The 14,215-nt window shown below is 37.1% G+C and overlaps 3 protein-coding genes and 1 long non-coding RNA gene across 6 annotated transcripts in view; 3 read left to right on the top strand and 1 right to left on the bottom strand.

The window, feature by feature from the left end:
* The first annotated feature begins 259 nt into the window (after nt 1-259).
* Nucleotides 260-6,854, top strand: LOC103510371 (mitochondrial glutamate carrier 1-like). 2 transcript variants are annotated; one of them, XM_026824428.1, is made up of 5 exons: nt 260-321; nt 1,244-1,337; nt 1,671-1,807; nt 6,156-6,341; nt 6,680-6,854. In XM_026824428.1, the coding sequence occupies exons 1-5, from the start codon at nt 312-314 to the stop codon at nt 6,838-6,840; spliced, it is 588 nt and encodes a 195-aa protein (XP_026680229.1). In that variant the 5' UTR covers nt 260-311; the 3' UTR covers nt 6,841-6,854. The 2 variants fall into 2 exon arrangements, with proteins under 2 accessions (XP_026680229.1, XP_026680228.1); XM_026824427.1 differs by lacking the exon at nt 260-321 and adding an exon at nt 516-571.
* A 2,297-nt stretch (nt 6,855-9,151) lies between these two features.
* Nucleotides 9,152-9,622, top strand: LOC108252541. The gene has a single exon (XM_017444549.1). It carries the CDS (start codon nt 9,152-9,154, stop codon nt 9,620-9,622), a length of 471 nt encoding a protein of 156 aa, XP_017300038.1.
* A 2,267-nt stretch (nt 9,623-11,889) lies between these two features.
* LOC103510365 (popeye domain-containing protein 3) overlaps nt 11,890-14,215 on the top strand; it is a 13,423-nt gene continuing 11,097 nt past the window's right edge. Inside the window, exon 1 of one of the 2 annotated variants that reach the window (XM_008475016.3) lies at nt 11,890-12,042. The gene's annotated coding sequence lies outside the window, so the exon portion shown is untranslated. Of the gene's footprint in view, nt 12,043-12,131; nt 12,269-14,215 lie in introns of those variants that run through there. The other variant, XM_026824426.1, reaches the window with a different exon arrangement.
* The window catches only part of LOC103510364, an 11,235-nt gene continuing 9,359 nt past the window's right edge, over nt 12,340-14,215 (bottom strand). Inside the window, exon 2 of the long non-coding RNA XR_541417.3 lies at nt 12,340-12,473. This is a non-coding gene — a long non-coding RNA (uncharacterized LOC103510364). The remainder of the gene's footprint in view (nt 12,474-14,215) is intronic.

Raw genomic sequence — 14,215 nt, forward strand, 5'->3', positions numbered from 1 at the left:
ATTCTATTCTATTCTATTTCAGTAGGAAGAAAAACGGTAAATTGGCTAATAAAGGGAGGAAATCTGCATTTTCTCCTCTCTCTTAAAAAAAAAGTAAAAATGGACCACTTAAGTGTGACATACATAATTTTGATAGTTGACACACACACATTTTGTACAGAGACCAATGAAATTAAAGTCAAACTCGTTGAAAGGCGCTAATAAATTTCTTCCAATTTTACGCTAACCTATTCTAACGCTTTTATTCTTTGAATTTCACTTTCAGGTTGGATTGTCTCAAGAAAACATACAGGGCTGAGGGATACTTCGGAATGTACAGAGGTAGGTTGAAACTAATTCCAAGATTATAAATCACTCTGATACCGTGTCAGCTGCTCCGTATTGAAAACTTGCCAATAACAGTCATTTATAATTTATTTCGCGAGCACGCAATGATCTTATTTCAATTTCACTTTCAGGTTGGATTGTCTCAAGAAAACATTCTAACGCTTTTATTCTTTCAATTTCACTTTCAGGTTGGATTGTCTCAAGAAAACATACAAGGCTGAGGGATACTTCGGAATGTACAGAGGTAGGTTGAAACTAATTCCAAGATTATAAATCACTCTGATACCGTGTCATCTGCTCCGTATTGAAAACTTGCCAATAACAGTCATTTATAATTTATTTCGCGAGCACGCAATGATCTTATTTTTATTGTTTTGTGCATTATTCTCATATTTTTAGAATCAATTACATGCATTTTCCCACGGTCATATTGTGAGGGAACTCCAATCGTAAAGAGTTTTCCCATTTCAATTCCAATGTTTGAAAATTTTAATTTTACTCAATGCCCACATAAGGTTCGTTCTCGGAACGGCTGGCTTTTTCCTATCCTGTCTTCCTTCTCTATCCGCTTTCGGGACAGCCGATATAATTTCTTTCCTCATTATAGGACAAGTTGTGTGAACTGTAGACTGTAGAACTCGCTCAGAAAACAGTCCTTTATGGAATCCTCAAAATCCAAAAGGAACCGAAAAACCAATCAACAAATTTCATCTGCCTAGCTTGTCAAACGATAACAGCTAACTATTAATTTCAGGGTCCGGGGTGAATATCCTGCTCATCACGCCCGAAAAAGCTATCAAATTAGCAGCCAATGATTTCTTCAGGCATCCCAAAATGCAAAAGGAACCGAAAAACCAATCAACAAATTTCATCTGCCTAGCTTGTCAAACGATAACAGCTAATCTATTAATTTCAGGGTCCGGGGTGAATATCCTGCTCATCACGCCCGAAAAAGCTATCAAATTAGCAGCCAATGATTTCTTCAGGCATCATTTAGCTCCAAGCAATGGGTGAGTTGATTTTAACGGTGTGTCCCGGACTAACATGGGCTCTTGAGTGTAGAATTGATTAGAACAGATTTCAGTAAATATATTCACTGTTACAACTAAACAACTTCTTCTTAGCAGGGTGGCCTTACGCTTTGCAAACTACGGATTATAAACCTTTGACTTTTCATCGAAAATTAGGAAAAAAAGGCCAGTTTATTACCAAAACCATTTTGATTTACCACGTTACGAAGGTACCCTCGTGTTTTTGATTTAATTTAACATGTTACCCTTCCGTTTTTGATTGACTAATTTGGATGAATTTACTAATTTGGATTTTTTCTTACCAATTTCCAGTGAGCCCTTATCTCTAGTCCGAGGCATGGCTGCAGGAGGTCTGGCCGGTCTCTGCCAGATTGTGATAACCACCCCGATGGAACTTCTCAAAATCCAAATGCAGGACGCAGGACGAGTCATGGCGCAGGCTAAACTAGGTCTCTGTCTCTTTATTTAGGCTAAGGTCAGACATCAATATCACGCTTTCCTTGCTTTTTTCATCCTTCCTTTCACCGTGGGGCCTGAATGTTAAGCCTCGAATGTTTCCCTACTATTTTGTATTCTGCCTGAGGTGGTGGTTATACACAAGGCTAGGCTTTTTAAAAAAAATCGATTTTTTCGTATATTTTTATATACGGGCTAGACCAGGCTACACTTGAAAATTATGTAGAAACTTTTTTTTCGTATATTTTGCTATAGAAAAGAAAATAAACGAAAAGAAATTTATTTTATCGTATGTTTTTACTTTCTATTACTATTTCTTTTATTTTTCAAGCCTAGCCTAGCCCTGTATAACCACCACTTGAATGTTAAGGCTAGAATATTTTCCCATTTCTATTCTGCCTGAATGTTTAGGCTAGAAAACTCTAACCCTGCATGTATTCACGTTGCTGTACGTCGCACTAACACGCACCCTGGATGTTGATGCACATATATTTTATTACATTATATTGGAACCTAGCCTATGGGGTGTGCAAGCCAGCACATTCTGTTGCCGGTCCCGAGCCCGGATATACAGGGTGGTTCGTGATTTGCGAACCACGCTTATATCTCAGAAACGGCTGGGAATTAAGGAATGAAATAAACGGCATCATGTAGATGAAATTTTAATGATTAGAATGGCTTTTTTTAAATTTGCAATTTTTTTGCAAAACGGCCCATTTTTTGCCAAAAATAGGTCACTTTTATGGGAACCCCCATTTTTAATTTAATTTTTGGAATCAGCATAAAATTTTAATTGAAAAAATGTATTCACTCGAAAAAATTCACTCGAAAGTAGGACTGCACCAAGGATCTGCCCTAAGCCCATATCTATTCGACTTGATAATGGATGTCTTAACAGAAAATATAAGAAGACCGGCACCTTGGTGCATGATGTTTGCAGACGATGTCGTTTTGTGCAGAAGTAACCCAGAAGTATTGAACAGGGAATTGGAAAGTTAGAGAAGAGCATTAGAAGAAAAAAGACTCAAAATCAACAGGACGAAGACGGTGCAATTGAACTTTGGTACGGATAGAGGAGACTTGTTACACCTGGATGGACAAGAACTGAATGTCGTTGACAAATTTAAATACATGGGATCAACCGTGAACAAAGAGGGAGACTTGGACTGCGAGATAGCATATCGTGTGAATGCGGCATGGATGAACTGGAAGAGAATGTCTGGAGTTTTGTATGATCGGAGAATGAATCTTAGAATGAAGGGGAAAATGTACAGAACCGTCGTTAGGCCCCAGCCATGATGTATGGCTCAGAAACTTGGTCAGCGAAAAAGAATCACGAAAGAAGACTAGAGGTGGCAGAGATGAGGATGCTAAGGTGGAGCTGTGGAGTGACGAGACTGGACAGGATAAGAAATGAGATAATAAGGAGCAAAATCAAAGTGACGGAAATTTCAAAGAAATCTAAATAATGAACTTAGGATTAGAATGTGATGAATTATTATGCTAGAATGAAACTTCGTAATATCATCTACTTACGGTCTGGCTAGGGGACGTTAAACAGAGAGAAGACTAGCGTCTGGCTGTGGGACTATAAACAGGGAGGAGAGTAAGTATGCCTGTTATTGATATGTGCTATGTCATTTGTTATCTATTTCATTCTCCACAAGTTATTTTATCAGCAAATCAGCATACCTACTGGATTAATTAATATAATTTTGACGAGTTAATCTGTTAAAGTCACGTTAATACGTTGATTAATAGTCTCAAATTCTAAATAATGAACTTAGGATTAGGATGTGATGAATTATTATGCTAGAATGAAACTTTGTAATATCATCTACTTACGGTCTGGCTAGGGGACGTTAAACAGAGAGAAGACTAGCGTCTGGCTGTGGGACTATAAACAGGGAGGAGAACAGCTAACCCTAACCAGCCTAGCTAGCTGGCAGTTTCAAAGGGTTCTCCCTGCTTTTAAAGAATAAGCACAAGTCCTCACGATGGTTGACTGCGGTTCAGGACGAGCCAATTAAACATGGCTAGAGACCATCACCCCGGTGTATGGCAGATACAAAAAGATGTCTTTTCTTTACTCTGCCAACACCATTCGCCGAAAGCTAAAGCCGCTACAACAACAACAAAATGAAGGAACCCCTACATTGTGCGTCTGGACTTTCGTCAGTTCTGATGTGCTCGACGCAACGTACTCAGACCCCCACTACTCGTACACAGAGTCCTATTTTTGAATATATGTAGTACCTGCCTCCTTATTACCTACTTACTTATTCTTAACATTAGCAACCAGAATTTATTGTAGATAACCAGTAGGCATAGGCATGGGTATTTACATCGTAAGACTAGCGTCTGGCTGTGGGACTATAAACAGGGAGGAGAACAGCTAACCCTAACCAGCCTAGCTAGCTGGCAGTTTCAAAGGGTTCTCCCTGCTTTTAAAGAATAAGCACAAGTCCTCACGATGGTTGACTGCGGTTCAGGATGAGCCAATTAAACATGGCTAGAGACCATCACCCCGGTGTATGGCAGATTCAAAAAGATGTCTTTTCTTTACTCTGCCAACACCATTCGGCGAAAGCTAAAGCCGCTACAACAACAACAACAACAACAACAATAACAACAACATCATCATCTACTTACTGTGTTGACATATGTTAATACCTACAGCAAATTGGAGAGTTTTGGAAAATTCATTTTAATGTGGTGCTGTCGTAATCTGAAACAATAAGCTTGGAAGCCTGGTTTGAGGAGTTAGTCGATGGCTGAGTGGGTATAACAATAGGATTACACTTCGAAAATTAAATTCCCAGCAGGGCGAAGTTTTTTAGCCTCGTGAGAACAATTTCAGATTGTCAGAATATACCTACGTACAATTTTTTCGTTATTTTTCTTTTACGAAAATCAATTCACGCCTTCATTTCTCACATTGGACATTTCTCTTGATTTCAGATTGTTACCTAAAATAGTCAACGGTGGAATCGCTGGTATTATTGGAGTGTCAGTAGTATTTCCTCTAGATTTAGTCAAGACTCGACTTCAGAACCAGACAGTCGGGGCAGATGGCAAGAAACAATATCATTCTATGTAAGTTTGAAGGGAGACGATGTAAACAAAGATTTACCTCGAATCCCACCATCGACAAAAATTTGTACTCGTTTTTCGATTGCAAATATTTCAACGGGTTACTTTCTGGTGTTCTCGTGTTGACCCAGCACCTAAATGTGTCTCTTCTCGCCCATCTGATGAGAGGCATACTACGGGATGGGCATGCTACGACACAGACCACAAGCGTCCAATGTAGCAGTTCGTGGGATAAGGCAAAGAAGAAGAAGAAGAAGATATTGGATTACACTGAATTAAATTGGATTTGTAAGGATTACGCTTTAATCCTTGTAAACTTGAATCTAAGTACACCTCTTGGAAAATACTTCAAATTTTGCACACTAGTGATGTAGACTGAGGATATCATAAAGGCCCGGGATAGCTGAATGTTTTTTTTTATGGTAGAAAACGGAGATATTTGCTTAGGATAAACTCCTAAGTAATGTATGGACGGCTACGAAACTGAGTTTAAGTAATTAATGCCCAAAAATTCCTTCTTCTTTTTTCTCATAGACATTCAAAGTGTATTCAGCCGTTTCGGGACTTACTATGCTCTCTGTATATCCTGCATATTGCACCAACTCACACCATACGACTGAGAAATAGCATGAACATTGTCATGCACTTTTTTCCTTCTCCTTCCTATCTTGTACTTTGGCGGTAAAAGAGTGCCCAAAAGTGGGTTATCAGGGTTCCTCAAGGATGTTATTTTTCAGCATATTTTCCCTTTAATGTGGTTTAGTCGCAATCAAGGAACGATGATTTTCAAAATTACAGACATTGTCCGATTGTTCCTCGAGAGAAAGATTGTGCCATATTTTACAATAGGGAAAAAGGAATTGGGCCTATAACTTTAGGGAAAAAAAAGCTTTTATATTGAAAAACACTTGACGTTCGCGCTCATCCTGTTACAGCTTTATAATAAACAATAACCGTCTTAGCTTTTATAGTAGAGTGATTCAGATATCACATTAGTAGGCAAAGACTTGTGTTGTACTTTGCTATATATGTAAATTTTAACGACTCTACGAACGTTTTCTTTATGCGACCAAGCCTAATCGAAGCAGACGATTGCGAGTTATAGAAACAAACAAACATCCAAACTAAATGCAAAACGGTCGAGTTAAAACATAAATCTTGTTTTATTTATTTTTACTTGGCCATTTCTTGAATAACTGTCCATTGCTTGTATTTATTAAAGTAAAATTTCGCCATTTTTCGTTTCAGCTGGAGAAGTGGTGCCCAAGATTTCAGCCACTTCCATCGCCCTCGAGCTAGTAAAGACGAAAGGTATTGTTGGTCTGTACAAGGGTACCACGGCTACAGCCCTGCGAGATGTTTCCTTCTCTGTGGTCTATTTCCCTCTGTTTGCCCAGCTGAACAGTTTGGGCCCACGGAAAAAGGATGGCTCAGGTATGTTGAGAATAATATAGGCCAGGACGCGCATGAACTCTTGACGTTCGCGGCCCTCCTGACACGCTTGATAAAAGTGTTTAAAAGCCCCATTATGTCAGCAATTGAAAAAGGTCTCATTTATTGAGGTACACACTCGTAAATCAACAATTTTCTTGAAAAACTATCGTACCTAATCCCGCGGGTTGCATTCCAAGGGGCCTGGAGCGAAACGTCATTTTTATCTGAAACAATGCTTGAAGAGACATAATTATTGTACTATAAATTATCTTCAGAAAATGACAGTCAAAACCCTGCATTAGATAACATAATCTGTATATCTGATTTTCTAATCTCAGGTGAAGCCGCATTCTACTGGTCGTTCCTATCAGGATGTATATCAGGATCCATGGCAGCCCTGTCTGTTAATCCATTCGATGTGATCAAAACTAGACTCCAAGTTCTCAAGAAAGGGCAAGGCGAACTCCATTACAACGGTGTGTCCGATGCCATTATGTAAGTGAAAGTGTTAAAAAGAAAGATGGGCTTCCACAGCTTTTTCTTTTTTTTTCCTAACATGGGCTCTTGAGTGTAGAATTGATTAGCTAGGTAGGTTGAAATGACAAACGTATACTTCTTCACTATTTATACGTTAGTGAAGAAGTATACGTTTGTCATTTCAACCTACCTAGTCAAGATGGACCTTCACAAAGTTACAGAATCTTCAATCTAGAATTGATTAGAACAGATTTCAGTAAATATATTTACTGTTACAACTAAACAACTTATTCTTAGCAGGGTGGCCTTACGCTTTGCAAACTACGGATTATAAACTTTTGACTTTTCATCGAAAATTAGGGAAAAAAAAGGCCAGTTTATTACCAAAACCATTTTGATTTACCACGTTACGAAGGTACCCTCGTGTTTTTGATTTAATGTAACATGTTACCCTTCCGTTTTTGATTGACTAATTTGGATGAATTTACTAATTTGGATTTTTTCTTACCAATTTCCAGTGAGCCCTTATCTCTAGTCCGAGGCATGGCTGCAGGAGGTCTGGCCGGTCTCTGCCAGATTGTGATAACCACCCCGATGGAACTTCTCAAAATCCAAATGCAGGACGCAGGACGAGTCATGGCGCAGGCTAAACTAGGTCTCTGTCTCTTTATTTAGGCTAAGGTCAGACATCAATATCACGCTTTCCTTGCTTTTTTCATCCTTCCTTTCACCGTGGGGCCTGAATGTTAAGCCTCGAATGTTTCCCTACTATTTTGTATTCTGCCTGAGGTGGTGGTTATACACAAGGCTAGGCTTAAAAAAAAAAAAAAAAATCGATTTTTTCGTATATTTTTATATACGGGCTAGACACGAAGGTATTACAGCGTTCTTTAAAGGTGGTGCCTGCAGAATGATGGTCATTGCCCCTCTGTTTGGTATTGCTCAGATGGTTTACTTTTTGGGAGTAGCTGAAAACCTTCTGGGTATCAAGTAAATAGCTTCGGCACTTCTAATTAAAGGCGATAAAAAAAACTTATATGGTGCAGCAGAATCGAAACCAAAAGTGCGTCAAATAAACCATGGTGCATAAGCTGTTGTACTCGAAAGAGAACTCAAATATTGCTATCAACGGGTATCTAAATTAGAATTGTATATGCAAAAGCACACACTTTTTCACTTGAATAAAGTTTTACATGCAAACATGTCTTCTTTCTATCACAATAATTTTAAACTGAAAGTTACCATTTGTTAAATATTTTGTTTTAACCATATTTTTTAAGAAGTTTTGAACTAATGCGTGCATTTTTATTGTTTGATAATCGGGAAAAAAGGAACCTTATAAAAATTGCTGTCAATCAACTCCGTAAAATTTGAATTTCCGTAAGTATTTGAAATTTTCGAAAAATTTACCAAGTTATTGTTTAGTTTAGGTCAAGGTCCTGTGTGTCATTTTTACTTTCCTTATCCTATAATAATGAAAGTAATGTATTTTCTAAATCATATCCACATTATTAGGATTAGATTTAGTGTCAAATTATATGCCATGCAATGCTAGGTCAATTTTTTCTTCTTTTTATCGGATCGTTGTTAGTTGTTAAGCTTTGCATTTAAAATTATCTAAGTAGCATTTTAACAAAAAGTAATATATTTGTGTATTAGATTTTCTTTGTTTGGGACTGTTATTTTATACAAGTATGTATTGTATTATTCGACTGTTCTTTTGGTACTTTTTGTTTCTCTCTCTCTGTTCCTTTCTTTTTATTTTCACCTCAGTGTCTTTAGCACTTTATTATTTAATATTTTAGTATCCTAAAAACTACATCTCCAATGTTTAAGTTGAAAGATTAGGGCCTCTCGCAAAGTGGAAGCGTAGACGCGCGACTTTTAATAGCATTTAGTCGCCTGCAAAACCAAACCTACGACAATGGCAGAGAGTCTTATCATTTTCATAGGTTGTAGAGAGTCACAGATAGGACAGCAGAAACTACCTTCATTCCAGCACACATAACTTTTCAAAATCTGTACATATAACTTTTCAATGTTGCGTAGGAAAAACTTAGGACATGAAATACCTCAACAGGATTTAGGATTGTAGGAAAACCTGGTTTGATTTATTGTTGGCTTCTGTGAGATTTGTAATTCCGAGATTTTTTAACTCGTTTTTAGATTCTACCTTATATACCCATAGAACATTTTGTTTCATTTTGATTGTAAAATTTATAATGCATTTTATAATAATTATGAACAGTGGTGTAGCGTGGTCTAAAGTCAAGTGTAAGGCGTGTAGGGCACTAATTTCCATCACCATGTACATTACTACATAAGTTATGCACATGCTTCAGAAGTTAGCCAAGGTGAGCCTGAGAGTTGGAACGCTGAATGTTGGAACCATGACTGGTAGAGGAAGAGAACGTATTCCTGTGCAAGTAGGACTGCACCAAGGATCTACCCTAAGCCCATATCTATTCGACTTGATAATGGATGTCTTAACAGAAAATATAAGAAGACCGGCACCTTGGTGCATGATGTTTGCAGACGATGTCGTTTTGTGCGGAAGTAACCCAGAAGTATTGAACAGGGAATTGGAAAGTTGGAGAAGAGCTTTAGAAGAAAAAAGACTCAAAATCAACAGGACGAAGACGGTTCAATTGAACTTTGGTACGGATAGAGGAGACTTGTTACACCTGGATAGACAAGAACTGAATGTCGTTGACAAATTTAAATACCTGGGATCAACCGTGAACAAAGAGGGAGACTTGCACTGCGAGATAGCACATCGTGTGAATGCGGCATGGATGAACTAGAAGAGAATGTCCGGAGTTTTGTGTGATCGGAGAATGAATGTTAGAATGAAGGGGAAAATGTACAGAACCGTCGTTAGGCCCCAGCCATGATGTTTGGCTCAGAAACTTGGCTTTCTTGATTGTTTGGATGAAAACTTGAAAATATTGAACCATTACGAACAAAAAAGATATACCTAATTACCTAACTTTTGGCGATACCTCCTTTTTACACGATAAATTAAACCCGTTTTCCAATATTTTACAGATTAATCCAGTGGTGAATTGTATTGTCATTACAAAGTTATTATATTTTATTATTTTACTTATATTAAGTTCTCTCGTCATTCCTTTATTTAGAATGATTTTATTTATACACATCTTTATTTACTTCTTTTTATTAGATTGATAAGATCAAAATTTTGTGTAGATATGGCTTTTTCACTAACTCATACTTCTACGGGCCTGGACCAGTGTAACTTTTTCTCATGGGTATTGAAATAATAGGAAAGGAATTGAAAAGTGATAAAATGTCATTTTGAATTTGTCTGTTTGTCTCGATCTTCGCTACAGATAAAATGATTATTTCGAAACTCAAACCTGAATCCTAGAATACTCTTCTTGCTTAGGTCTAGATTTTTACTTTCCTTATCCTATTTTTTTTTTCTTTTTTTTCTGGAATCTATGAACCATTTTGGAAACTCCTCTCAGTCTTTTTCTCTATCTACCTATCACAGTTTTCCCTAAACAATTGGGATAGACAATCATGCCTACATAGTACATTTAAATAAAGAACAGACTGCAGCCAATTTTATTTTTATATACTCGTAGAGATTGGAAAAAGAGGATATATAGTGACTTTGGTCCCGGGCCCTAAATGTCAAAACTTTCGCCATATTAAAATATACGTAGTAGTTCGTTATCGAGGCGGTATTTCTACTAAAACTCTCTAGTGTTACGTTATAAAATAAAAGAGTTTTTCGTTATAGAACCTACGAGTCAGTTTTATAGTTGAAAATTTACCTCATTTTATTTTTCAGCTTAACTAGAAGGCAAAATGTGATAGAGCGCCTTGTTAAATACGTATATCTGTAAAACTGAAAAGTTCCCTAAGTCGAATGAAATTTTGTCCCGAGTCGAGTTGAAATTTTTTTTATAAAGGATTTTTTTTCTCATTGTTACAATTTGATTCTTATGTTTTCTGCTTATGCATCAAAGCTACAATGCTATATCTTATTAGATAACCCAGACATTTATCATGTTTCTATTGATGGATATTCTATGAAATGGGTATGGCAAGAAGAAAAGCAAAGTTGGGGGCAAAAACTCGTTTTTCACAAAGAAAAAAAAAAAAAGACGTTCACACCCATTCTTGCAATTTGAAATATTCACCTGGACGTAAGCACTTCTGTGCGCAACTCAATGCTTTTCTACTTCTTCAGGACTAGGTAGATAAAAAATACGGGTGTAAAAAAAAAAAAAAAAACAGATTATTGAATCGAATTTTAAACCGATTTCGTTTGCCGATTTTCCGAAAGATTTAACTTTCGTATAATATACGGTACATATAAACTTATTGTTGGGTACGTATAACTTGTATAAGAACGAGATTTCGTATAAAAATAGTGTCCTAACGGGATTTGAACCCGTGCTTTTTGGCTAACCTTCTTCAAACTTGGCTATTTTGCCGGTACAAGGAATTAGGAATCCGCCTGTGACCCCCTGCGCTACACATCAACATCAAGAGTGCGGTATTAAAATCTGAAAATAGCGGACTTATACCAGATGGGCATGCTATGACACAGGCCCACAAGAGCAACCTGTTCATTGAGAGAAGAAAACAACTGAAACACCCCTATCTAAGATACAAACAAAACTTCTAAATTTACTTAATAAAATTAAACCAATATTAAATTTTACATTAACTCAACAAATACAATCAAAAAAGGGAAATATGTAATTTATGTGAACGCAATCTTCAAATTACTCAATCCTTTCATGTCCCCTGACTTATTTTATGCTGCTACTGGGATTCGAACCACAGTACCCTCGATTGTAAATCCAACGTCTTTTAGCAACTGCTTTACTGGGACTTAAAATGCCTGCGACTAGAAACAAATTTAATTAATATCTATTTACAAAATTAAATAGCCGTCAATTGAGCTTAAACTAACCAAATTAAATGTTCATTAATTGAGCTAATAATAAAATTAAATTTAACCAGTCATTAAATAATTTAACACAATTGACAATGTTCCCGACAAGGTTACAGTTGGTACATTATGTTATTTCATTATCATGATCACAATAGAAACTCCCCCTAACGCCCTAACCCACAATACCTCGCAACTACCTTCTCTCTTGCCTTATCACTAAATCGATAACAGAATGCAACCATAACCTTGCATTCGTCTCTCTCATAAAAAAATGCAACGTACTGCACGGTAAGTCTCAAATTTTTTCATTAATTTTTATATTTTTTAATATTTTTTCTCGTTTTGAACAAATAAAATTTCAAGTTTCTTTTATCTTTTACTTAGTTGAGATACTTAAAATTTACCTTTTTTAAGAAGCTAACGGTTAATTTTTTACTTTCCTTTTTTCGAAAGTTCGATTCCAAATGACGTTCTATTTGCGCGTAAATAAATTTGAAGGACAGGCTGTTTTCGGGTACGTGTTGGTTCTTTAAATTCGTAGTGAGTTACCTAATTTTAGTACCTAATATAAAACAATTTAATGTTAATCTTTAATCTAAGGATTTGGTTTTCCAGAAGAAAATTTTCACGTCAACTTTCAACTTTGCAGTAGGTATTTAAGAGGTCTGTTTCTACGCGTTAAGTAGGTACGGGCCATGCCTTGCTGTGGTTTTGTAATCCTGAAATCAACAAAGAAAAAAAAAATATAATAATGAAATTTCATGTTTAAAAGAACAAAAAGATAAATAATTCGAAATAGGGAAAATCAAATTTATTTTTCTTTCAATAAAAATCATCAAATTAGTATTCCCGGAAAAATTATTTCAGACCTAAGTTGAACGTCAGAATGTAAAAATGGGATTCGAGGCATGTAAAAATAACGCCATCATCAGAGTTTAACAATGGTAGGCCGAAATATCCGAATGCTTTAGGCTGAATTGCAATTTTTCATGGTTGAATGTAGGTCAGCTATTTAGACAGAGCGAGCACCATCAGCACAATGTTTCTTCATTATTTCTCTCAAGTTCAAGTTTATCTCGCTTAGAGATGTTCCCTCTTCAAGTCTTCTTGTCTCATTTCTGACGTTTTTTACTTTCTGGAGCACCATCAGCACAATGTTTCTTTATTATTTCTCTCAAGTTCAAGTTTATCTCGCTTAGAGATGTTCCCTCTTCAAGTCTTCTTGTCTCATTTCTGACGTTTTTTACTTTCTTTATCCTATAGGAAGGAAAGTAATGTAATCGGGTCAAACTTTTGGTGTCTTTGACGTGAAGTAGCGACTAAGTTGACGCCTAAGGCTAGAAACAGAGTGGAGCAGTGGCGTAGCGTCCATGTAGGGCGTGAATGTTATGGCGGCCATACACTCAAAATTTACTCAAATACCCTTAAATATTGACCTTAAATATTTATGAAGAAGCATGTGCATGATTTATGTAGTAATGTGCATGGTGATGGAAATTAGTGCCCTACACGCCTTACACTTGACTTTAGACCACGCTACGCCACTGGAGTCAGCGTACATCTTTCAAAATCTGATTCAATGAGTCGTTGACTGAAAAGAGTAGTTCATGTTTTTAAACCCACTCTTTATACAGATCTCTACCGATCACAATTTGCCACTTGTTGTTGTTGTTCTTCTTGTTCTTGTTCTTCTTCTTCAACTCCTCCTCTCCCTCTCCTTCATCATTTTCTGTGTGATGTGTTAGTCTTTTTCTTGTCAGCTCAGTTTTGAATTTGCTCTCTGTTTAGTCTCTCCTCAGATCCTCAGTTTATACCTACCCTCCGTCACTACAAATAGTAAATGCAGTGTATATGAGTGTGTTAGGCCGATATAATAACACACTGAGTTACATAAGTGACATTCCTTCTGGATTGGTTCACAAAGAGAAGAAGTGACCTTGGCCCATATTGGAAAATTCGATGATAATCCATTCCGTGGAGAATATGATCCCAATTGATCACTGAAGTTAAGCAACGTTGAGCGTGGTTGGTATCCGGATCGGTGACCATCACGGCAATCATGTGCTGCTAGCTTTTCAGGAATTTCCGGTCCGGTGGGTGAGGTTAATGTGAGTAGGAGGGTAGATTGTCACCAAATGGAGGGTAAAATCCCTGTCCCCAAACCTTACTGTTCAGTGACGTTAAAGCATATTATTTGAAAATCTCCAAATTTGTCCTCATTTTCACTCAAAGGTCTGTTTCCACTCAAGAGTCCCAAGTTTGATAGAGGGAACTGTCACTGCTAAACTGCTGAGGTCTTGTCGCCCCGAAATCGAAGAGAGACGGAGGACAGGATAGGAGAAAGCCAGCCGTTCCGGGAACGAACCTTATCTGTTTATAAAATCCGCCCCGGGTGGGAATCGAACCCACGACCTAGCACTTACACGACAGACGCGCTACAAACTAACTAGGGATGGTTCAT

This window comes from Diaphorina citri, unplaced genomic scaffold (assembly GCF_000475195.1).
Source record: "Diaphorina citri unplaced genomic scaffold, Diaci psyllid genome assembly version 1.1 scaffold590, whole genome shotgun sequence".
Classification (NCBI taxonomy): Eukaryota; Metazoa; Arthropoda; class Insecta; order Hemiptera; family Psyllidae; genus Diaphorina; species Diaphorina citri.

Bases quoted from the DNA above. Each gene is read 5' to 3' on its own strand.
- LOC103510371 (XM_026824428.1), top strand. The intron at 1,338-1,670 runs GTGAGTTGATTT...ACCAATTTCCAG, and splicing joins CATTTAGCTCCAAGCAATGG to TGAGCCCTTATCTCTAGTCC. The intron at 1,808-6,155 runs GTCTCTGTCTCT...TTTTCGTTTCAG, and splicing joins CATGGCGCAGGCTAAACTAG to CTGGAGAAGTGGTGCCCAAG.
- LOC108252541 (XM_017444549.1), top strand. From the start codon at position 9,152: ATGCTTCAGAAGTTAGCCAAGGTGAGCCTGAGAGTTGGAACGCTGAAT.